This window comes from Saccostrea echinata, unplaced genomic scaffold, assembly GCF_033153115.1.
Source record: "Saccostrea echinata isolate AGI-Se365-2 ecotype Australia unplaced genomic scaffold, CSIRO_AGI_Sech_v1 ptg000060l, whole genome shotgun sequence".
Taxonomy (NCBI): Eukaryota; Metazoa; Mollusca; class Bivalvia; order Ostreida; family Ostreidae; genus Saccostrea; species Saccostrea echinata.
This window is the reverse complement of record NW_026889809.1, coordinates 4275761-4299711: the sequence shown is the minus strand read 5'-3', so window position 1 is coordinate 4299711 and position 23951 is coordinate 4275761. Positions and strand designations below refer to the sequence as shown.

General features: G+C 35.7%; 1 protein-coding gene across 1 annotated transcript in view; it reads right to left on the bottom strand.

Annotated features, from left to right (window-relative positions):
* Positions 1-23951, bottom strand: part of LOC133175015 (nucleoprotein TPR-like) — a 62298-nt gene that overhangs the window by 5948 nt on the left and 32399 nt on the right. Inside the window, exons 40-61 of the mRNA XM_061310110.1 lie at positions 23350-23391; positions 21783-21861; positions 21268-21537; positions 19170-19365; positions 16746-16927; positions 16431-16549; positions 16103-16341; positions 15912-16004; positions 15776-15829; positions 15408-15654; positions 15220-15268; positions 14983-15120; positions 14637-14726; positions 14362-14448; positions 14155-14250; positions 13821-13926; positions 8961-9124; positions 8700-8800; positions 8320-8414; positions 7966-8197; positions 5173-5249; positions 3982-4080 (exon numbers count right to left, since the gene is read on the bottom strand). Coding sequence (XP_061166094.1) covers positions 3982-4080; positions 5173-5249; positions 7966-8197; positions 8320-8414; positions 8700-8800; positions 8961-9124; positions 13821-13926; positions 14155-14250; positions 14362-14448; positions 14637-14726; positions 14983-15120; positions 15220-15268; positions 15408-15654; positions 15776-15829; positions 15912-16004; positions 16103-16341; positions 16431-16549; positions 16746-16927; positions 19170-19365; positions 21268-21537; positions 21783-21861; positions 23350-23391 — 2855 coding nt within the window. The remainder of the gene's footprint in view (positions 1-3981; positions 4081-5172; positions 5250-7965; positions 8198-8319; positions 8415-8699; positions 8801-8960; positions 9125-13820; positions 13927-14154; positions 14251-14361; positions 14449-14636; positions 14727-14982; positions 15121-15219; positions 15269-15407; positions 15655-15775; positions 15830-15911; positions 16005-16102; positions 16342-16430; positions 16550-16745; positions 16928-19169; positions 19366-21267; positions 21538-21782; positions 21862-23349; positions 23392-23951) is intronic.

The following is a 23951-nucleotide window of genomic DNA, read 5'->3' as shown; positions in this document are numbered from 1 at the left end:
AATAGAGCCCCACCCTAACATCAGAACCCCTGACCCAGGGGCCATGAAATTCACAATTTTAGAAAAGGCATCATTGCTTATCATAACCATGCACTTAGTTTGTTTAAATTATACCCTGGAGAAGAGAAGAATATTTAAAAAAAAATAAGGCACTTTCACTATATGATCTACATATATATAATATAGCCCCACCCGAGCACCAGAACCTCGGACCCTGGGGCCATGAATTTCACAATTTTGGTAGAGGGCCCAATGCTTATTACAATCATGCCAACAGTTTGACTGCTTGGTGTCCAGGAGTAAAGGAGTAAAGAAGAAGATTTTTAAAGATTGCATCAATTTTGGTGGTTTTAGCCCCACCCCTCAGGCCCAAGGGGGACAGGGACCATGAAATTCACAACTTTTAATCCCCTTCACCCATAGATGCTAATTGAATTGGTTTAGCAGTTTTGGAGAAGAAGTTGAAAATGTTAAAAAGTAAACGCATGACAGACTACGACAGACGAAAAAAGATAGCAATAGGCCACCTGAGTGACTCAGGTGACTTAAAAATACATATTAATTGTCATGCATACAATTTCTTACTTGCTCTTGATCTATAAATTTTCACTGAAAATTATAAGTGTAACAAACTGAAAAACAAAGGATCTGGCCATTGTAAAAACATTTCTAAACTTTTTAATATTAAATATCGATCAATTTTATAACTTTCACTTTTGGGAATGCTGTGATTCCTGAAATGAAGTGTTATAATGGAATACCTAACCTTTACCTCTATCTTCTTGTGTAGTGTTAGAATGTAATACCTACCTATTACTTCTATCTTCTTGTGTAGTGTTAGAATGTAATACTTACCTATTACTTCTATCTTCTTGTGTAGTGTTAGAATGTAATACCTACCTATTACTTCTATCTTCTTGTGTAGTGTTAGAATGTAATACCTACCTATTACTTCTATCTTCTTGTGAAGTGTTAGAATGTAATACCTACCTATTACTTCTATCTTCTTGTGTAGTGTTAGAATGTTATACTTCTATCTTCTTGTGTAGTGTTAGAATGTAATACCTACCTATTACTTCTATCTTCTTGTGTAGTGTTAGAATGTAATACCTACCTATTACTTCTATCTTCTTGTGTAGTGTTAGAATGTAATACCTACCTATTACTTCTATCTTCTTGTGTAGTGTTAGACTGTTATACCTACCTATTACTTCTATCTTCTTGTGTAGTGTTGGAATGTAATACCTACCTATAACTTCTATCTTCTTGTGTAGTGTTGGAATGTAATACCTACCTATAACTTCTATCTTCTTGTGAAGTGTTAGAATGTTATACCTACCTATAACTTCTATCTTCTTGTGTAGTGTTAGAATGTAATACCTACCTATTACTTCTATCTTCTTGTGTAGTGTTAGAATGTAATACCTACCTATTACTTCTATCTTCTTGTGTAGTGTTAGAATATAATACCTACCTATCACTTCTATCTTCTTGTGAAGTGTTAGAATGTAATACCTACCTATTACTTCTATCTTCTTGTGTAGTGTTAGAATGTAATACCTACCTATTACTTCTATCTTCTTGTGAAGTGTTGGAATGTAATACCTACCTATTACTTCTATCTTCTTGTATAGTGTTAGAATGTAATACTTACCTATAACTTCTATCTTCTTGTGAAGTGTTAGACTGTTATACCTACCTATAACTTCTATCTTCTTGTGTAGTGTTAGAATGTAATACCTACCTATAACTTCTATCTTCTTGTGTAGTGTTAGAATGTAATACCTACCTATAACTTCTATCTTCTTGTGAAGTGTTAGAATGTAATACCTACCTATAACTTCTATCTTCTTGTAAAGTGTTAGAATGTTATACCTACCTATAACTTCTATCTTCTTGTGAAGTGTTAGAATGTTATACCTACCTGTAACTTCTATCTTCTTGTGAAGTGTTGGAATGTTATACCTACCTATTACTTCTATCTTCTTGTGAAGTGTTGGAATGTAATACTTACCTATTACTTCTATCTTCTTGTGAAGTGTTAGAATGTAATACCTACCTATTACTTCTATCTTCTTGTGTAGTGTTAGACTGTTATACCTACCTATTACTTCTATCTTCTTGTGTAGTGTTGGAATGTAATACCTACCTATTACTTCTATCTTCTTGTGTAGTGTTGGAATGTAATACCTACCTATAACTTCTATCTTCTTGTGAAGTGTTAGAATGTTATACCTACCTATAACTTCTATCTTCTTGTGTAGTGTTAGAATGTAATACCTACCTATTACTTCTATCTTCTTGTGTAGTGTTAGAATGTAATACCTACCTATTACTTCTATCTTCTTGTGTAGTGTTAGAATGTAATACCTACCTATCACTTCTATCTTCTTGTGAAGTGTTAGAATGTAATACCTACCTATTACTTCTATCTCCTTGTGTAGTGTTAGAATGTAATACCTACCTATTACTTCTATCTTCTTGTGAAGTGTTGGAATGTAATACCTACCTATTACTTCTATCTTCTTGTATAGTGTTAGAATGTAATACTTACCTATAACTTCTATCTTCTTGTGAAGTGTTAGACTGTTATACCTACCTATAACTTCTATCTTCTTGTGTAGTGTTAGAATGTAATACTTACCTATAACTTCTATCTTCTTGTGTAGTGTTAGAATGTAATACCTACCTATAACTTCTATCTTCTTGTGAAGTGTTAGAATGTAATACCTACCTATAACTTCTATCTTCTTGTAAAGTGTTAGAATGTTATACCTACCTATAACTTCTATCTTCTTGTGAAGTGTTAGAATGTTATACCTACCTGTAACTTCTATCTTCTTGTGAAGTGTTGGAATGTTATACCTACCTATTACTTCTATCTTCTTGTGAAGTGTTGGAATGTAATACTTACCTATTACTTCTATCTTCTTGTGAAGTGTTAGAATGTAATACCTACCTATTACTTCTATCTTCTTGTGTAGTGTTAGAATGTAATACTTACCTATTACTTCTATCTTCTTGTGTAGTGTTAGAATGTAATACCTACCTATAACTTCTATCTTCTTGTGAAGTGTTAGAATGTAATACCTACCTATAACTTCTATCTTCTTGTAAAGTGTTAGAATGTTATACCTACCTATAACTTCTATCTTCTTGTGAAGTGTTAGAATGTTATACCTACCTGTAACTTCTATCTTCTTGTGAAGTGTTGGAATGTTATACCTACCTATTACTTCTATCTTCTTGTGAAGTGTTGGAATGTAATACTTACCTATTACTTCTATCTTCTTGTGAAGTGTTAGAATGTAATACCTACCTATTACTTCTATCTTCTTGTGTAGTGTTAGAATGTAATACTTACCTATTACTTCTATCTTCTTGTGTAGTGTTAGAATGTAATACCTACCTATTACTTCTATCTTCTTGTGAAGTGTTAGAATGTAATACCTACCTATAACTTCTATCTTCTTGTGAAGTGTTAGAATGTAATACCTACCTATTACTTCTATCTTCTTGTAAAGTGTTAGAATGTAATACCTACCTATAACTTCTATCTTCTTGTGAAGTGTTAGAATGTTATACCTACCTATAACTTCTATCTTCTTGTGAAGTGTTAGACTGTTATACCTACCTATAACTTCTATCTTCTTGTGTAGTGTTAGACTGTTATACCTACCTATTACTTCTATCTTCTTGTGAAGTGTTAGAATGTAATACCTACCTATAACTTCTATCTTCTTGTGAAGTGTTGGAATGTTATACCTACCTATAACTTCTATCTTCTTGTAAAGTGTTAGAATGTAATACCTACCTATAACTTCTATCTTCTTGTGAAGTGTTAGACTGTTATACCTACCTATAACTTCTATCTTCTTGTGAAGTGTTGGAATGTAATACTTACCTATAACTTCTATCTTCTTGTGAAGTGTTAGAATGTAATACTTACCTATTACTGTAGTGTTGGAATGGAATACCTACCTATAACTTCTGTCTTTTCTTGTGAAGTGCTCGGTTCCTCTTCTCTTAGTGCACCTGCACCTTCTTTTTCTTGTTCTGTTGTGTCCCCAGCTGTTTCACCTAAAATTCAGTCAGACACTTAACTGTACCAACTGTAAATAAATCACCCTACTACATGTATATCTTATGTAATCTTGTTGAATCGTATTCTTTTTAACTAATTCTGGTCAGGTACATACTTATATGTATCAATAACCACTGTCAATGATTCTGCCTTACCTTGTATTTATATGTCTGATGCTAACTTTGACTACTAAACTGTTACCTAGATAAATTTCATTCAGCAGATTTAGAATATATGACTTCTTCATATATTCACTAGAACATTCACTGACCTATGAAACTTTTTGTTAGGATCTGGACAACTCACCAGCGGAGGTTGTGGCTATTTGTTAGGATTTGGACAACTCACCAGCAGAGGTTGTGACTATTAGGATTTGGACAACTCACCAGGGGAGGTTGTTACTATTAGGATTTGGACAACTCACCAGGGGAGGTTGTGACTTTTTGTTAGGATTTGGACAACTCACCAGCGGAGGTTGTGACTATATGTTAGGATTTAGACAACTCACCAGCGGAGGTTGTGACTTTTTGTTAGGATTTGGACAACTCACCAGCGGAGGTTGTGACTTTTTGTTAGGATTTGGACAACTCACCAGCAGAGGTTGTGACTATTAGGATTTGGACAACTCACCAGCGGAGGTTGTGATTTTTTGTTAGGATTTGGACAACTCACCAGCAGAGGTTCTGACTATTTGTTAGGATTTGGACAACTCACCAGCGGAGGTTGTGACTATATGTTAGGATTTAGACAACTCACCAGCGGAGGTTGTGACTATATGTTAGGATTTAGACAACTCACCAGCGGACGTTGTGATTTTTTGTTAGGATTTGGACAACTCACCAGGGGAGGTTGTGACTATTAGGATTTGGACAACTCACCAGCGGAGGTTGTGACTTTTTGTTAGGATTTGGACAACTCACCAGCAGAGGTTGTGACTATATGTTAGGATTTGGACAACTCACCAGCGGAGGTTGTGACTATATGTTAGGATTTAGACAACTCACCAGCGGAGGTTGTGACTTTTTGTTAGGATTTGGACAAATCACCAGCGGAGGTTGTGACTTTTTGTTGGGATTTGGACAACTCACCAGCGGAGGTTGTGACTTCTCCTTCTGTTGTCTCAGTTACTTCTGTTGATAATTCAGGTTCTGCTTGCTCTCCTGACCTAAACATAAAAAATACCACGCAATAATCAACCTTTATGAAGTATAATCTTTATTTTATTTATTTTTTAAATTAGATTATAGGAACTTGTTGATTTTCTGTCTTTTTTTGTAGGTAACAAAATTCTGGGAATACAGGACTATTACATCCATAACCATCCTGAGATCTGATAAATCAAACCTAATTCCTTTCTATATGACTTTTACTTCCCTATCCCATCAAATCCGATCCCAACTGATACTCATTAAGATGTACCCCTATTCCACACTTCCCCACCCCATCAAATCCGATCCCAACTGATACTCATTAAGATGTACCCCTACTTCACACTTTCCCATCCCATCAAATCCCATCCCAACAGATACTCATTAAGATGTACCCCTCCTCCACACTTCCCCATCCCATCAAATCCCATCCCAACAGATATTCATTAAAATGTACCCCTACTCCACACTTCCCCATCCCATCAAATCTGATCCCAACAGATACTCATTAAGATGTACCCCTACTTCACACTTCCCCATCCCACCAAATCCCATCCCAACAGATACTCATTAAGATGTACCCGTAATTCACACATCCCCATCCCATCAAATCCCATCCCAACAGATACTCATACTCATAAAATGTACCCCTACTCCACACTTCCCCATCCCACCAAATCCTATCCCAACAGATACTCATTAAGATGTACATAGGGTTGGATACCGGTACTCAGTACCAATATCGTACCGAATAGTTACTTCAAAAATACTGGTAAAATACCGTTTCATTTAATACCAGTACTAATAACGGTACTTCCTAATCTTAAAACATTTTAATACATTCAATTTGATTTTAAAAAAAACGATTCCAAACTTGCAAAAATCGAATTCTCCACTCATTGAAAGGGTAGGCTAATTACATGTAACGAAATGGATTCTTAGAACGATACCTACTTTTGACTGCCGATATTCGAGGTAAATCAATCAATTTTTTTTTTTAAATCAAAATACATTCACATGAATCTTATTTTAATTTTACAAATAAAAACTGATAATAAATGTAAATTAAAAAGGCAAAATGTCGCAAAAAATGTGATCTATCCATTATCTAATGTTTCATCATTTAGTGAGACCAAACGAAAGGGGTCCTGACAACCGTGTGAAGCAGTCAGCCGATTTGTGCAAATTAATTTGTTTGTGATTCAATTGATTTGTTTTGTTGATCATTATTAAAAGGTTGAAATGAAATGTTTGTTTGTTTGTATGTTGTTTAACGTCCCTCTCGAGAATTTTTCACTCATATGGAGACGCCACCACTTGCCGGTGGAGAGCTGCAAATTTTGTCCTATGCTCGGCACTTACGGCCACTGAGCAGTGAGGGATCTTTTTCGTGCCAACACCTACTGCGACACGGGACCTCGGTTTGTACGGTCTCGTCCGAAGGACCGGTCTCCACGTCCCATAGTGGGATTCGAACCCGCGAAGTAAGGATCAACTCCTTACTTCGCGACTCTAGAGCAGACGCTCCAACCACTGCGCCACGCGGGCGACTGAAATGTTTGTAATTTGAATATTAGGAATATCTTTTGTTATCTCCTAAAAGCATGGAACACAGTTTATAAGCTCATTTTAGATTATATCATTGAAAGGTTAGTGAATGGTGAAAGCACATTTGTTATAAAATGAACCCTCATTCTCATTCATCAATGCATAGTACCGTATCGTTAAAAATACCGTATCATTTCAAAAATACCGGTTTGGTATCGTACCGTTTCATCCTTAACGGTATCCAACCCTAGATGTACCCCTATCCACACTTCCCCATTCCACCAAATCCCATCCAAACAGATACTCATTAAGATGTACCCCTACTCCACACTTCCCCATCCCACCAAATCCCATCCCAACAGATACTCATTAAAATGTACCCCTACTCCACACTTCCCCATCCCAACAGATACTCATTAAGATGTACCCCTATCCACACTTCCCGATCCCACCAAATCCCATCCCAACAGATACTCATTAAGATGTACCCCTACTCCACACTTCCCCATCCCACGGTATCCAACCCTAGATGTACCCCTATCCACACTTCCCCATTCCACCAAATCCCATCCAAACAGATACTCATTAAGATGTACCCCTACTCCACACTTCCCCATCCCACCAAATCCCATCCCAACAGATACTCATTAAAATGTACCCCTACTCCACACTTCCCCATCCCAACAGATACTCATTAAGATGTACCCCTATCCACACTTCCCGATCCCACCAAATCCCATCCCAACAGATACTCATTAAGATGTACCCCTACTCCACACTTCCCCATCCCACCAAATCCCATCCCAACAGATACTCATTAAGATGTACCCCTACTCCACACTTCCCCATCCCATTAAATCCCATCCCAACAGATACTCATTAAGATGTACCCCTACTCCACACTTTCCCATCCCACCAAATCCCATCCCAACAGATACTCATTAAGATGTACCCCTACTCCACACTTCCCCATCCCACCAAATCCCATCCCAACAGATACTCATTAAGATGTACCCCTACTCCACACTTCCCCATCCCATCAAATCCCATCCCAACAGATATTCATTAAGATGTACCCCCTACTCCACACTTTCCCATCCCACCAAATCCCCTCCAACAGACATTAAGATGTACCCCTACTCCACACTTCCCCATCCCATCCCAACAGAAACTCATCAGACATACCCTTCCTCCACACTGACTTCCTCCTGAGTTTCTTCCATGTCAGGTTGAGCTGTTGTTGTCTCCCCTGCTGAGCTTGTGGCTGTAGCCTGGGGGTTGAGGGCTGATGCTATGGCTGCTTCACTGATGACTGGGACTGGTGCTGTTGTCCTCAGGGGGGTGCTGGGGACACTGCGTCCTGTCCCCTCATCTAACTCAGACAGGTCCATGCTGGTACTCTCCATACCTCCAAGAGCTATACACACACGTTATCAGTTACACACAATTGCATGCAGATATAAATACATGTATTAAGTATAGGTATAAACAATCTTTATGGTTCATGACAAAAATCATTAAAATTTGAAAAAGCCCTACCTCCTTGAGAAGCCAGTTCTCCCAGCTCTGGCTGAGCTAAAGTAGACTCACTGAGTGCTCCAAATGTAAACCTCTGATTAGAAATTCTGGGGGAGCTGAAACATTACATATATAGACATGTACATACACTGTGCACACATACAACTGAAGAAATACATTATTATATACAATTACATACAGAAGGTGGAAAGTGAGGAAGTGAAATACATCTAAAACGTCATCTTTTTGTAAAAGAAAGGCTTCAAAAACATACTTGTACCTGTCATTTACATGTATTTCCTGCCATGTGATCTAATAAAGAGATTTCATTATTTTCTTTATTTTTTTTTTAAAGGCTGTAGGACTTATACTATACAGTCACACAGGATAACAAACTATACCTGACAACTTCTGCATAGCCATCTCCTCTGTTTGGGACAAACAGTGTAGGGGTACTGGGGACAATTCCATCTTCCCCTTCCTCAAATGTGCCAGTTTGCCCCTGCACCAGATCAACAAAATTTACCAAAGTTTTGACAGAAACTACATAGAGTGTATGAAAAAATTACAAAATCTCATTGTAAAAAAATCTGGGTTTTTTTTTATCAATAATCTAAAAACAATATTTGTTTTAAAAAAATAAAAATGAGAAGTAAACCTACACCCAGAATAAAAGGTGCCAGTTGTCTGTTCATGGATGTTTGTCTCTCCATGGTAAAGGGCCCTCTCTGTCCAAACAGAACAGTGGGGGTGGAGATGGAGGCAGACTGGGTAGTCTGGGGGACTTCCTCTTCCTGTGCTTCCATTGCTCTATCGTTGGAATCATCTTAAAAGAATCAAAGTACTGAAAGTACTCATGGGAGTTGAACATTGTAATGTGAAAGATTTAACAGGAAGTAAAGGAGCTATAATGTCGAAACATTTTTTCATGCTTTAGATACATGTCAACTATTGCAGATTTGATAGAGATACAACATCAAACATAAGAAATAATTTCAAAAACATTTGAATAACGAAGATCATGGGGCACAATACTCACCTGAGTAACTTTAATGACTTTAACCGTGTTGTTCTTATTCAGATTTTCAAAAACTTTTACCACTTAATATTCCCATGCAGGGACGTAGCATCGTTTTTGAAAGAGGGGACCTCGAAAAAATTCTATTTTTTGGGTGTGGGGATAGGTTTCAAACTTCTTTCAGTATCAAATTTTACTCATACACTACTACATCACCCCTATTTGAATATTCTGCAACAAATAGTAGGGGGACGGACTTTCAGTGAACATTCACAATATTAAATTTTTATAAATTTCATGTTTGGAAAAAAAAGGGGGCAGACCCCTCCCCCTCCCCTATGCTACGTGCCTGTCATGAAAAAAAATGTCAGCATAAATTAATATGGCGATATCAAACTCTGAGGGGTCTCTAAATCTACACAATATTAATAACAATGTCTTGCAATTATGAAGATTTTTTTCCTGTACACATACATTCATCTTAAACCCCAATTTATTTAATTCATTAAATATCCCAAATTAATTTTTAGCCAATTCTCACATAGGATCCATATAATATAAGAGTGCAGAACATTAACTGGCGAAATTAGAAATATGCAGCTTACGTCATTTATCCATCTGTTACAATCAGAATGTTTAATGAGAGACAATGAAATGGGCGGGTACAATTCAACACGGACGTCCGAGAAAACATTGGATTGAAATTCATTTTCAATCCACCTGAGCTGTTTTCAAACCTAAAGTGTGAATGTATGATCCAAAAGACAAATAATTTCAATTCCCAAATACATGTTGTTTGACATTCATATTTATATGAGTACTTAGCATATAATTTTAAGGATACGTAAAAGTAAAAGAAGACAGAGATTACTTTTTCACGGGACGGCCATTTGATTCTAAAAGGGGAGGGGGTCAAAAATTGTCGAGTCAGATCATGCCTCCACATGATAGAATGTATTTATTTCTAGGATGACAAAAGCTTTTTTTTTTTTAGTTTTTCTTCACTGAAAACTGTTTGACAAACAAAAGCGGGGAGGGGTTGTCAATTTAAAAGAAAATTTTCATATTTATTCCAAGATCGTTCAGCCCCCTCCCTCCCAGCACACACATTCACATACCAAACAGAAATCAAATAATTGTCCCTTTATATTTCTTTAAATACACTGGACAGAAAATTCTGATTTATATAAATTTCAAACTATTCCAAAATTGAAATTATTTGTCTTCTTGGTCAATCAGTAACACCGTACATTCTTGCGTAGCTAAGGTGGATTGAAAATGAATTTCAATCCAATGTTTTCTCGGACGTCCGTGTCAAATTGTACCCACCCATTTCATTGTTTATCGTTTAACATTTTGACGGTAACAGATGGAGATGACGTAAGTTGCATATTTCCAATTTGGCCAGTTAATGTTCCGCGGTCTTAATTTGTTAAGCAAACTGAATCAACACAACTTTGAATGGTTTGCATTCTAATGGTTCTATTGCAGCAAAGTTTTCTCAAAACAAACGTAACTTTTTAAGTCATTTGGATGTAATATATGAATCAGTAAAATATTAATGGACATGCTGATACAGCTCATCCCAATTTCTGAAAATAAAATCTTTATCTTCTGGGCTCCTTTCTTTAATTTTTCGAACATTGATAATTTATTTAAAATACCTATGAAAGCATTTGAAGCACAACGCCCTCCCTACTCTCTTCTGAATATGTACAAGATCCTTGGTGCCAACAACCAACTGGCACTTTTTATTTTCAATGTTACCATCACCAGATACTAAATTGTCATTTTTTTCTTCCTCCGATTGGAACAAGCAGTTGATATTATCTTTTGGGTATAACTGGTTCTTTTCGGACACAATAATTAATTTTTATAGAATTTCTGTATTTAAATTTTCTATCAAAATTTTTTCATCTTTATAACTCAATCATTATGTATTTTTTTTAAATCCCATAATTTTTAATTTCATGTCAAGAAATTTCTATATAGAAGTAAGTATCTCTGAATACTTTGCCTTTTGTTTGTTTGTTTTACATCTCTTCGAGAACTTTACTCATAAAGAGACACTACCATTTGCCAATGGAGGCTAGGGCTGCAATTTTTTACCTATACAGGACACTCAGAACCATTGAGCAGTGAGGGATTTTTTTTGGAGGTGCCAGCACCTACTGCAAAATGGGATCTCGGTTTATACGGTCTCATCCGAAGGGTCCGTTTCTAAATGCATACCGCAGTGGGATTCGAACCCACGACGTAATGATTAACACCTTACTTTGAATCTCTAGAGCAAACGATTTTGAACAACTGTGCGACGCGAGTGACATTTACTATTTATGATTTTAATTTGATACAAATTTCAGTGTAATTGAATTTCAGGTAAACTATATACATGTAGCTGAGCTTGACAAGTTTTTCAAACTTTCAATGAATTAAAACGATCGACTTGAATCTGTTTTGATTTTTTTTAAAAATCAGATGTAGTTTAACGAGCTACTGCAAGAAATAAAACTGTTGTAATTATGAGGATCGATCTTTCTCACATATCGATCACTGGTCTTAATAAGCCATTGTGTCCGCACATGCATGCATTCATTCATTTTAATTGTTTTTATTAATAAAATCAAATGAAACATTTTTTTATGATAACGTACTACTGCAATACACTTTTATATGCAGACATGTTGAAATGCATTAATTAATGTAACACACATTTTTCAAGTTCAGTACTAGTGTTGTACACGTGACCCATTAAATGCTGATAAATTCATGAAATTAAGGATTAAAAATTAATGTCATCTGAAATTGTCACACATTTAGTTCTTTCTTTATAAGTAATTTTTATCTGCAGAGTTATCAAAAACACCCAGTCTTGTCGGCAAGGTGGGTAAGGAATTTTCTGGATCGATAACATACAAGAAAACAGTGGTCCAAACGACCGTTTAAAACATTGAACGTAATGCAAATTTCTAAAACGCTGTGCCTAGGTAAGGACCACAAAACACTGAAATCATCCGTATGGTGACGATTGTCGATCAAAATTGTTAAAGCATGTCTCTGATTAGAGACTCTGTATCATAAGATAGGATTTTTTGTGAGATCTAATATCATAAAACTTAAAAGGCATCTTATTTTTGTGCTATTATTTTTTCCCTTTATCAGCGGATTCAGCGTACAAAATAAGATGCATGTATCTGGTCTGACAAAACTTTGTCCAGTCTAACAGATCATTTGACTTTGTCAGACCAAATGTCTGACAGTGAATCAAAAATTTTGACAACTCTGCTCCGAAAATCACTGCACAGTAAATTCATTTACAGTTGTATAGACTTTACATTTGTATCTGTCCTAATATACTTAGAAGCATAGGTGAAATATTTGCAAGATTTTGCCATGGTTTATTTCCTTCATCACATGACTATTAATTGTTTGGAAGTTTGAAAAATAACAATAAAAAAAAGTTTCAGCTTGTTATATGATCTAACGTAAACGGTTATAATTTGTTGTTTTTCCCACTTAAAATTTACATACGTACATGTAGTTCGAATGTCAGACCTGGCTGTTCCGACTTATTTTATCAAGAATTTCATATGTGAAATGCTTATAAATTTTATGCCACATGAAAACAACTTGAAAACTCAAAAAGCTTAATCTAGTAATTTATCTTAAAGTTTCGCCTTTCTGCGTACGTTAATCACCTTCTCTTCGATTTTCTTCCTCTTCGATGTTAAACGTATTAGGATTCAAAATTAAACGAACAATTTTTCATTTATATCCAAATCAATGTAATTTGTTTATTCTTTAATTTGATGTTTATTGTATTACCAAATAAATATTGTTGAAAACTTCGAATATTTATGGCTAAAAAAAGGTATAACATTGATTGTAAAATAATTTTACCACGCGTCAGTCAATGCAAAGAGGTTAGTCACATGTGCAGAGTTGTCGTTAATTTCCCTCTCATTGTTTATAGATGCCGCTGTATGTGCTGCAAAGGAGGTTCGTGACGACAATTTTCAATATTTTTTTTAGTTCTGTATTAATCAATTTTAATTTAATCAAAATATAGTATTCAAATTAAGTTAAATGAAATTCAATTGCATTTAGTTTCATATCATTTATCAAAATTTGATAAATTCAGAAAATTGAAATGGACTATTTTATGGCGGACGTTTATGCAAGTTTACATTGAATATCACAGGAGTAAATTGGTCAACACAGAAGCCCCACGGACGTCCACTATATAATCAATACAAATTACTACGCTTAGAAAGCCCGTGATGACCAAGGGAGATTGAACATAGTTCAACTCCCAAAAAGGCTTCTGTATGTAAAAATGTCCAATGACACTATATAAATGTATCAGTAAAAATAAAAAGCAGGAAATATTTCCAATTGTACATGAAGTTTGGCATCGTTCCATTTTTATAAACAGAGGACTGATTTTTTTTTTTGTTTTACGGAGAAGAAATATCCACATATTGGATTCAGCTGAAGAGCTCACCATCCAGTTGGATGACATCCTCCTCCTCCCCCTCTGTCTGAGTCTGTTCCTGGATTTCCTCCAGCTGAGAGGCTGTGTATTCCCCCTCCATCTCATCATCTTCATTCTACAACATACCATGTATACATGTATCAAATTACATTTACAGAAATTACTGACCAAGTAGAACAACATTTTTTCTTCAGTTTGCAAAATTTGGATGTTCCAAAATGCTTGCAAACAAATTGCCAAAATCAATTGACACTGTCATATTGATATCTTAGTAAACTTAATTTGTAGAGTATAATTAAATAGCACTGATACAACTTAGTCAAGAAGCCCCTGCATTACTCACATAATCTTCCTCAACCTCTTCAATATCTTCCTCTTCTTCTTCCTCTTCTATATCTTCATCTTCCTCCTCTTCTTCAATGCCCTCATTTTCATCTTCCTACCAGAATATGGGAGACACTGTGAACTTACTGATTCATGATATTGGGACATAAATTCTTGTTTTATAAATACACATTGTAGCAGTACATTTGAGGAAGACTTCACTTACCTCATCATCACTCTCCAAAATAATGATAGCATCATCTCCATCTTCTTCTTCCTCTGGTGCTTCTTCTTCCTGAATTTCCTCAACATTCTAAATATAGTCATAAAATCTCTATACATAACATTACCTTCAACATTACATTTTGTAACTTATCACACATGTAATACAAACATGTAATTGCTATGCTTCTCCAAAGCAGAGAACACTCTTGAATTGATTTGAGACACCATTTCATGGGTAAAGCATTGAAAAATATTCAGTATAATGATTTAACTCACCTGTTGTCCTTGCGAGTCTGAGAGTGCTGCAGGTTCTGAGGACAAATCCTCCACCAAGTCATCTGTAGACTCTGCTGGTCCCAGGGATATCTGAAATATTAAACCAACATCTCAAGAAAGCTTAGTCTTAGTGATGGGACTTAAGTGATGCCTCAATCTGCCTCATGGAGTGATATTTTCTCTCCCACTAAAACCTGATTTGTATGTTTGGTTGGGGGGGGGGGGGGGGGGGGTCCTTAATGTTTCTTTTCTGCCTCCCAAACTGACTGTTTTTTTAGTACTTACCTCTGAGTAGTGGAGACACCTCCCTCCTTCCTTTTAAGCTGAGTATTCCATCGTTACTTACCTCTGACTCCTGGGTTGACAGTTGTGGAGTTTGAACCTCAGTGACTTCCTGTCCTGGTTCCTGAACTGGTTCTTCCTCTGTTACTGTCAGTGTATTAGCATGTTCATCTGTAACTGTTATGGCTGGAATCGGTGAGCCCTAAACAGCATTACAATGCATGTCATTACAATAATTCAATAAAACAAAATATCATATAATACTATCTGAGTACCATGTTTATTACATTCTTTAACTGACCTGAGCTGTTGACACCTTAGTTCTCTTTGGTTCTGTTTCTTCTCCTTGGCTGCTAAAAGGGGAAAAAATTCATGTACATGCACATGTAATATATAATTTAAATATATACGTGTATCTCCAATTTTTGATATTAAATAGTCTTAAACTTATAGAGGATAAAATAACTCTCAAACTGTTAAGGTTTATACCCTTCAGTCTCTTCTCTTGATCTCTTCCCCAGAGATTGACCCTCCCTGCTGACAGAAGAAACACTGGTGGTATCCCTTGCTCCTGGTGCCACTGATGTTGTAGGAGTGACCTCCCTTGTCACAGCGGAGGAGGAAGTAGATGGCGTTATTTCCCTTGCAGTTGATGTTGATTGACTCTCACTATTATCACTTGTAGCTGAGGATGCTGCCGAGGAAACTTCTACCTCAGACTGTGTCACTGTTTGTTCTGGAAAGTTAACATACACATGTACATGTACTTATAGAATATCATAATGGCAATAAAGATGTCAGTGATCATCAAGCCATTTTCTTTTTTTCTGAGAACAATCTCATTTGGACCTAATTACCTTGAATGCTTGGAACTTCTTGAATGATTTGTCCACTAGAGGATGTGGAAGAATCTAAAACCAAATAATGTCAAGAGTTAATGATTGAATTGATTTTAATATTTTGTATAGAAATTTGTTCTGGACATTCACTGACCTGCGGAGGCCTCCACTTGAGGTGTGACTCTCTGGACCTGCTGGGTCGGGCGAGATGTCATCACCGGAGACAACTGGGCCTGAGTCACCTCATCTATTGTTAGTAAGAAAGTTTTTTCATCAATGAAGTCTTCTTATTTTTTTTTAATATTTCTTTTTTTTTTTTTTTAAACAAGAGAGTGGACGGCTTACTACTATCGGTGACATCATGTTGAGACACTGTTGTAGGCATTACTGTGGCTGTGGGTGTAGGCACACTGACTGCTAAAGGTGATATACTGGTGGGAGCAATAGCCATTGGACGAATGTTAGCGATCACCCTTGACCCTGCCGTCTGTGATTGGGAGGTAGGGACTTGAGGCCGTACTGCAGCTGGAGATGTAGACATGGGTTTGATGTTGGCTGTTTTAGGTGACTCTGCCACTGATACACTGAAAGAAAAGACAAGTTCCTTTATTCTTGCTTCGAAAAAAATTAAATTTTAACACAACTGTGTATCAACAATATTGATGATTTTTACCTTGACCTATCTACAGGCCTTGCCCTCTCCACTGTGACCGTGGCTGCCGGACGAGCTGCCTGGGGTTGTGGGGCCACTGGCTTTGGTTGGGCATCAATCTGTTTCTGCATGGCTGCAATCTGTAATACATATAATACAGTGTACAAATAGCTTTAATATTCTATGATTAATGATGGTTTATGGCTTGTCTCCTTGCCATTTTTTCTTATATCCTGTACATAATATATACAACCAAGTAAAAGAGCATTCAATCCTACTAATTTTCTTTGCTCAATCATCCAGAGGGGCTTCCCTATAAAAACTATGGCCCACTACCTTATCTTGGAGCTCGGCCTTCTCGGTCATTAACTGTTCCAGCTGTTTGTTTTTGTCCGCTATCTCGGCTACTGATGTCCTGACCTGCTGGGCGTTGTCAGTGACTTCCTTTGTTAAGGTGCTGATTCTGTTTTCGTATGTCGATTTCATGGCAGCCATTCTGGACTCTGCCTCCTCTGTAGCTGTAAAACATGACAAAGGGCTCATGGAATGAAATGTTCACAAAAGAATTATTTACCGAGAAAGAAATATGTTGCTCAGTGAAACCTTTTATCTTTAGAGTGACCATAACTTAAATTTCAAAGCTTCCATCATCTTAAGCTACAGGATGTTGATAACTGATAATTCAAGTTTAGAAATTAAGGTCTTCTTATTCCTAAGGAAGATTGTACATTATTATGTTGTTCCTTAAAAGGGTTTTTTTTTAAAAAATTCAAGGCATAACTTTGACCCCCTTCTCTACTCCCAATCAAGCAAGGTCATTATTTCTTCACAACATGGCAAAGCTTACACATCTATTTCACTCACTCTAGACCTGCTAATTTTAAGAAGAGAACTTGTAATGTTCCCACACAACATCCTATGCAAAATTGTTGACCTATCCATGTCTGTGGGGCCTTTACTTAGACAAAGATGTTTGATAATTAATTTAAGTAAATGTGGCCTTGTTCTGAATTTAAAATAAAAGATTTTCCCAGAAGATTTCCATGTAAAACTTTGGCCCCCTCCCATAATTGTGTCCCACTCGGGGCATTGGGTTGAATAATCTTATATCTATATTTCTTGAAGATGCTTATATATCTATTTGACTCATTATTTTGCTATTCATATGAAGAAAATCTCTAAAGTTTTTAGCTCACCTGAGCTGAAAGCTCAAGTGAGCTTTTCTGATCACCCGTTGTCCGTCGTCCGTCCGTCTGTCCGTCCGTCTGTAAACTTTTCACATTTTCAACATCTTCTCAAGAACCACTAGGCCAATTTTAACCAAACTTGATACAAAGTATCCTTGGGTGAAGGGGAGTGTAAATTATTAAAATAAAGGGCCAAGTCCCCTTACAAGGGGAGATAATCAAGAAAAGACAAAAATAGGGTGGGGTCATTAAAAAATCTTCTTCTCAAGAACCACTGGGCCAGAAAAGCTAAAACTTATGTGGAAGCATCCTGGGATAGTGTAGATTCTAAATTGTTAAAATCATGACCCCCGGGGGTAGGGCGGGGCCACAATAGGGAATCTAAGTTTTACATTGAAATACATAAGAAAAATCTTTAAAAATCTTCTTTTCAAGAACCACTGGACCAATAAAGCTGAAACTTATTTGGAAGCATCCTGAGGTAGTGTAGATTCTAAATTGTTCAAATCATGACCCCCGGGGGTAGGGCCACAATAGGTATATTAAAAGGGGGAAATCTGGTAAAGAACAGCATGGCCAAAGCTACTCAGGTGAGCGATGTGGCCCATGGGCCTCTTGTTACATTTACATTCCAAAAAAAAATATTTGAACCCCTAACTTTAACTGATGGTCATTAGTTGAACAAGCTTGAATCTACACCATATCTATAGACCTGCCTACCCTTTTTATTGCGAGGGTGTAATTTCAATACTCATTTTTGTGGAATTTCAGAGGTAAAGGTGTAATCCTTTATGTTTCCATAGTTTGATGTTTTGCAATACTATATTGTCTAATGGAACATATGGTGATAAAGAACAGTATTCAAGCTCAAAAGCCCATTTAGCAATACAAATTATGGAGCAGGACAATAACCTGTAATTGTACATCACTGAAGTAAAGCAAGCATGAATATTTCTTTTTCAAATCGTTTATTGACTAAACATCCAAATGTTGTAAAACTGGTATCCTAAATACGGTCATATCAAACTTATATGTTGTTCTAAGCAATGTAAGAATATACTGAATTGAAAATTGAACTGACTTTACTTATTGCACGTATTATTCAATAGTTTTATAATCTTTGGCATGCCACCTGTTTAAAAGGCGTATTATAACTACAAGGTATATTACACATGTACGTATGTTGATTGTATCATAAATAATCATAACGTGAAGAATCGAAACCCTCTATTAATTAGTATTAATTATCTTCTTGTTTCATTTAGGAACGCTTTTTACTTTAACTCCAAAGAAAGCCTTTTATAAATAAGTTTTCTGGGACATTTTTTTAAAAGCGTAAAATTAAATTTCATGGCGTAACGGCGTAATTTTGTGGTAAAAAGCGGAAGAATTACGCCAAAAGCGGAAGGGTAGGCAGGTCTGTATCTAGAGCCATTAAAAATGCATTTAATTTGTATTTGTTCTTCAGGAAAATTTATAGATGATATCCAATATTTTTGAAAAAGTATGCATAAATTAGAAACATGTTTAAGTGGCAAAACCACATTATTTTCAGTGTCTATCTTTGCCTTACCACCACTAGGTGGTTCTGCGGAGACCTTCTGTTTAAGTTCGGTATTCTCTGCCGTGAGTTTCCCGATCTCCTCGTTCTGAGAACTTAGTTTCTTCTTTACGGCTTGAAGAACATTTTTGGACTGGTTTTGTTTCTGTTCATATTCTTCATTCTTCTTCTTTAATTGGTCAATCTCTGCCTTTGATTGGGAAATCTCCTAAAAATGTTTCAAAATTTCATTTGAGAGCTGTATACTATACACATACAATTAATTATCAATACAAAGAAGAAAGACCAACACTTATCAATACTCATTACCTTAGTATATGTACATATGCACATACAGGTAAACTTCGGTATCTCGACATCGCATATGTCGACAATCTGGGATATGTCGACGTCCTTCCGCGGTCCCGGCAGTATTTGCTATATAAATGATTTGCAAAAACTCTGATATGTCGACCTCGGTAGTGTCGATAACCCGGGTTATCTCGACGTATATTCACAGTCCCAAGAGCAAAATTTACCTGGTATATGTCAACATTGGCAATTTTCTGCTCTACTGAACCTAATTGTTTGTCAGGGTCGCTCGTCACGCATGGACGACTCCGGGTATCTCGAAGTCGTCAAAATTTCACACCTTTCACACCTAAGTTTTGACTGCAGGCTGCTTAATTAATTCTATAGACTGTGTTTGTAGGTGAATCCAAAGCCCCCTTGGCGTGTTTGAGAAGTTAATTGCTTAATGTTCAGCTTGGGTAATATCATTGCTAAATTTATACGATTCTTCGTAAATGTACAGACGGTTATTTATATCGAAACCTAACATAACTTTGAAATTTGAAAAAGGTAGCTAAATTACAATGAATAGCAAACACACTGAATAATTCAAACTAAGGAATTAAAAGATGTTTTAAGGATATTTTGTAGTTAAAATGTATTCAACAGGAAACAATCAAATTAACGACACGATTGACCGAATCAGCCATTACTCATGCATCTGTAACAACACTACGTTAGTTTAGATACACAAATCTCTTTAAAGAAAATTAATTTTAATGTACATTCTTCCTGAATGAAATAAGAAAAAAATAATCCGCATTTAATTTTTTTCCGTATATTGGATGTCAACTATATACGGTTCGAAGTTTATAGAGCGCATTTCTTATCCTGTTTTGAAAAAAAGGCAAGTTACACGTACGCGAATGCTGTAACTTTGTGAATTTAGAAAGATTTCAATAAAGAACACGTTTTATAAACAAGATTTTTAAAATAACTTTTTAGATTTTAAATAAAAATAGAGGGAATTCTGAAATATGTTGAGCTACAGTCTATATTGATATCATGTACATATAATAAGCTAGATAGAACGTTCTATTGTTAAAATGATATTGTCCTACGGACCCGGTTTAACGATAGAATTCGTTCCGTGTATTCGCAATGTAGCAAAATAAACACGGGCGATAACTCAAACTCTGTGCATTTTGTATGAAGAATCCAGAGAGTTCCAAATGTCAACATGGCGTTAAATTTGAAGCGAGGAAAAATGTTGAGAAAATGAGTTGAATTTTCGTATATATATGGATTAATTTTTAGGCTAAAAGGCATATACAATCTCAAAAAGGTTTGTTATGATTAATTTGGTAGTTATTTTCATTGCAACTCCTTTTGTATTCTTCAAAATCATTTCAGAGTGGATCCACTCCGATTTGCTACATTGCAAGTATATGGGACGTATTCTAACCGTGGTGAGGGCTTGTCCCGAGACACAGTTAGATTATTCTAACTAATAAAAAGCTTGACTGTTTTGCTATGCAGTGAAATCTTGGACGTCAATTCTCAACTCTGATATCTCGACACCTCGGATATCTCGACATTTTCCGATGGTCCCGTCGATGTCGAGATAACGAAGTTTACCTGTATGTACCTCATAACATGTGCTTGACTACCTGTCAACATCTCTGTTGTACATATATGTGCTTGTTTACCTGTCAACATTTGTGTTGTATGTGTTTGTTAACCTTTCAACAAACCTGTTGTATGTGTTTGTGTACCTGTCAAATCTCTGTTGTAATTATTGACCTGTCAACATCTCTGCTGTACATGCTTGTCAACAAACCTGTTGTGCCTGAGCCAGCTGCATCTTTGTTCCCCCATACTCCCCACTCTGAACCTCTAGCTTCTGTTTTAAATCATCCCTCTCCTGTTCGGCTTGCGTCAGCTGTTCCCTGATGGCCACCACCTGTTGATCCACCTCTTCCTGACTTGGGGTGGTTTCCTCCTCAGCTGGTTGGCTGGCCTGTTCCGTTGTAGACTTAGTTTTAAGTTCTTCTATCTCTTTGTTTAGTGACTCTGCCTGCTCTTTGTATTTTCGCCCAATTTTTCTGAGCTAAAAAAAAGAACAAACTTGCATGTGTATGCTTTAATATTACATGTATATTTAACAACTACATGTACAAATATTGTTGTCTTTATTTTATCTACTGTAAAAGCAAATTTTATTTCAAACTTGACAGCATAAGCAGTATGCTGGCTAAGAAAATACTGCTCTAATGAACAAAAGAGACAAGAAATTGCATCTACATTGTACAGATGTCAGTGTTTCTGTAGTCAGAGTAAGAATTCTTATTTCACCTGGTTAATGGTCTTAGCTTTTTCCTCTACATCCTTGACCTTCTCATCAATTTGTGCCTTGAAACCTTGAATCTCAGCTCTACACAACAGGAGGAGAGAAAGACAAAATTATGTATACTGTATGCAGCTTTCATTTCACTCAAGGAAATTCTCACATTTTTGTATAAGCACCAATTTTGACTTTTCGATTTTCAAATAGTGAGCGGTCACATTAGCCTAGTAGTAGGGGATTTGCTTTATGATCAGAAGTTCGGGTTCAATTCTTGTTTCAAGCACCGCGTCAAACCTAAGACGCTAACATAGCCAGTGTCTGTTCCTTCTCCAAAAGCCCAACATTAAAAGTGAACGTTCAGGTCTTTGTGATATATCTATAAATATATAGGTCCCATGTTACAGTACGCATTGGCATGATAAAGAACACTCTCTGCTCAATGGCCCTGACTGTTGAGTATATATCTAAATTTGATGACCTTCACCAGTATTTGGTAATGCCTCATATGAGAGAAAAATTCTCGCAAGGGATGTAAAACATTATAACAAACCATTAATCAATTTAACTATTCAGTGACAGTTAATTTTTTCCCATGCTGAATTCAGTCTAGCATCCATTAAAATAAGGAAAATAGAACTGCACACAAAACATAAAGTTATAACTAGTGACTGATAAAATGCATTTCTTATCATATATCATAAACATTCATATATATGCATTAATATATATTTTTAATGTATGATTATTTTGTAAATAAATCTATCTGCATCTCTTTATTTTGTACACTTATAAATATTCCTTTAACAAAATACAAATGCTTGTGTACTGCTTAGAAGAAAAATTCTGCCTGTTTTTCCCTTTTCATCATCACCAACAGGCAAACACAAAAATTTTTTAATTCGGCAAGTTTCAACAGGTGAGAGTAGGAAAACGCCTTTCTGCAAACTTAAAATTGGTAAAAATGATTTATACAGTAATATTTACATTTCCAAGTATTTTTCCTTAAGATTCTTTGAAAATTAGATGATTGTTCATTTTCTCATGAACTACCATGAGATGAGCAAGAATATCTCCATTGTGACGACATAATATCGTACTTGACGTCAAAACTATAGTGCAAACTGTTTTGCTTCAAAAATGAGAGTTGAATGGCGTAACTGGTGGAAACTCATCAGAAAAATAATGTAAATATAATGCTAACGCGCTTCATGAAATATGCCGGCGTGAAGCTTCGTAGTTCATGTCCTCATGAATCTTCAAAAATTAAATTCATTTCTTAAAAATATCATTATAGAGCTTATGATGAATTCATACTTACATGATGTGATTTTTCATTCTTTGCAGTTTTTTTTAAAATGGATTATGAACTTATCCGATGAGACAAATTATATTTATAATGGATTAGGATTGTTCATACCTGTTACTTGGCTATGAGTGTGTTTTACTATAATGTTTGGGTAAAGTTGAGATATTACTGAAAATTTCCTTAAAGATACATGTGTTTTCACCTTTTGATAGCAGCAGTGCATTACATTGACAATGACTAAACAATGACTGAAGGTACATTATACTCACTCAAGTTCAGATACTTTGTTTTTGGTCTGGGTGAAGTCATTTCTAAAAGTAAAAAATAATTACAAGTAGGTTTCTCTAAAGAAATAAACATTTCTCTAAAGGAATGCACAATTTCTTACTTTTACTGACATTTTTACTGTAAATGACCTAATCTTTCTTACTGTTATTGAGATTATTACTGTAAATTGACCTAACCTTTCTTGCTGTTATTGACATTATTACTGTAAATTGACCTGATCTTTCTTACTGTTATTGACATTATTACTGTAACTTGACCCGATCTTTCTTACTGTTACATGTGTATTGACATTAATACTGTAAATTGATCTAATCTTTCTTACTGTTATTGACATTATTACTGTAAATTGACCTAATCTCTCTCACTGTTATTGACATTATTACTGTAAATTGATCTAATCTTTCTTACTGTTATTGACATTATTACTGTAAATTGACCTAATCTTTCTTACTGTTATTGACATTAACATTATTACTGTAAATTGACCTAATCTTTCTTACTGCTATTGACATTATTACTGTAAATTGACCTAATCTTTCTTACTATTATTGACATTATTACTGTAAATTGATCTAATCTTTCT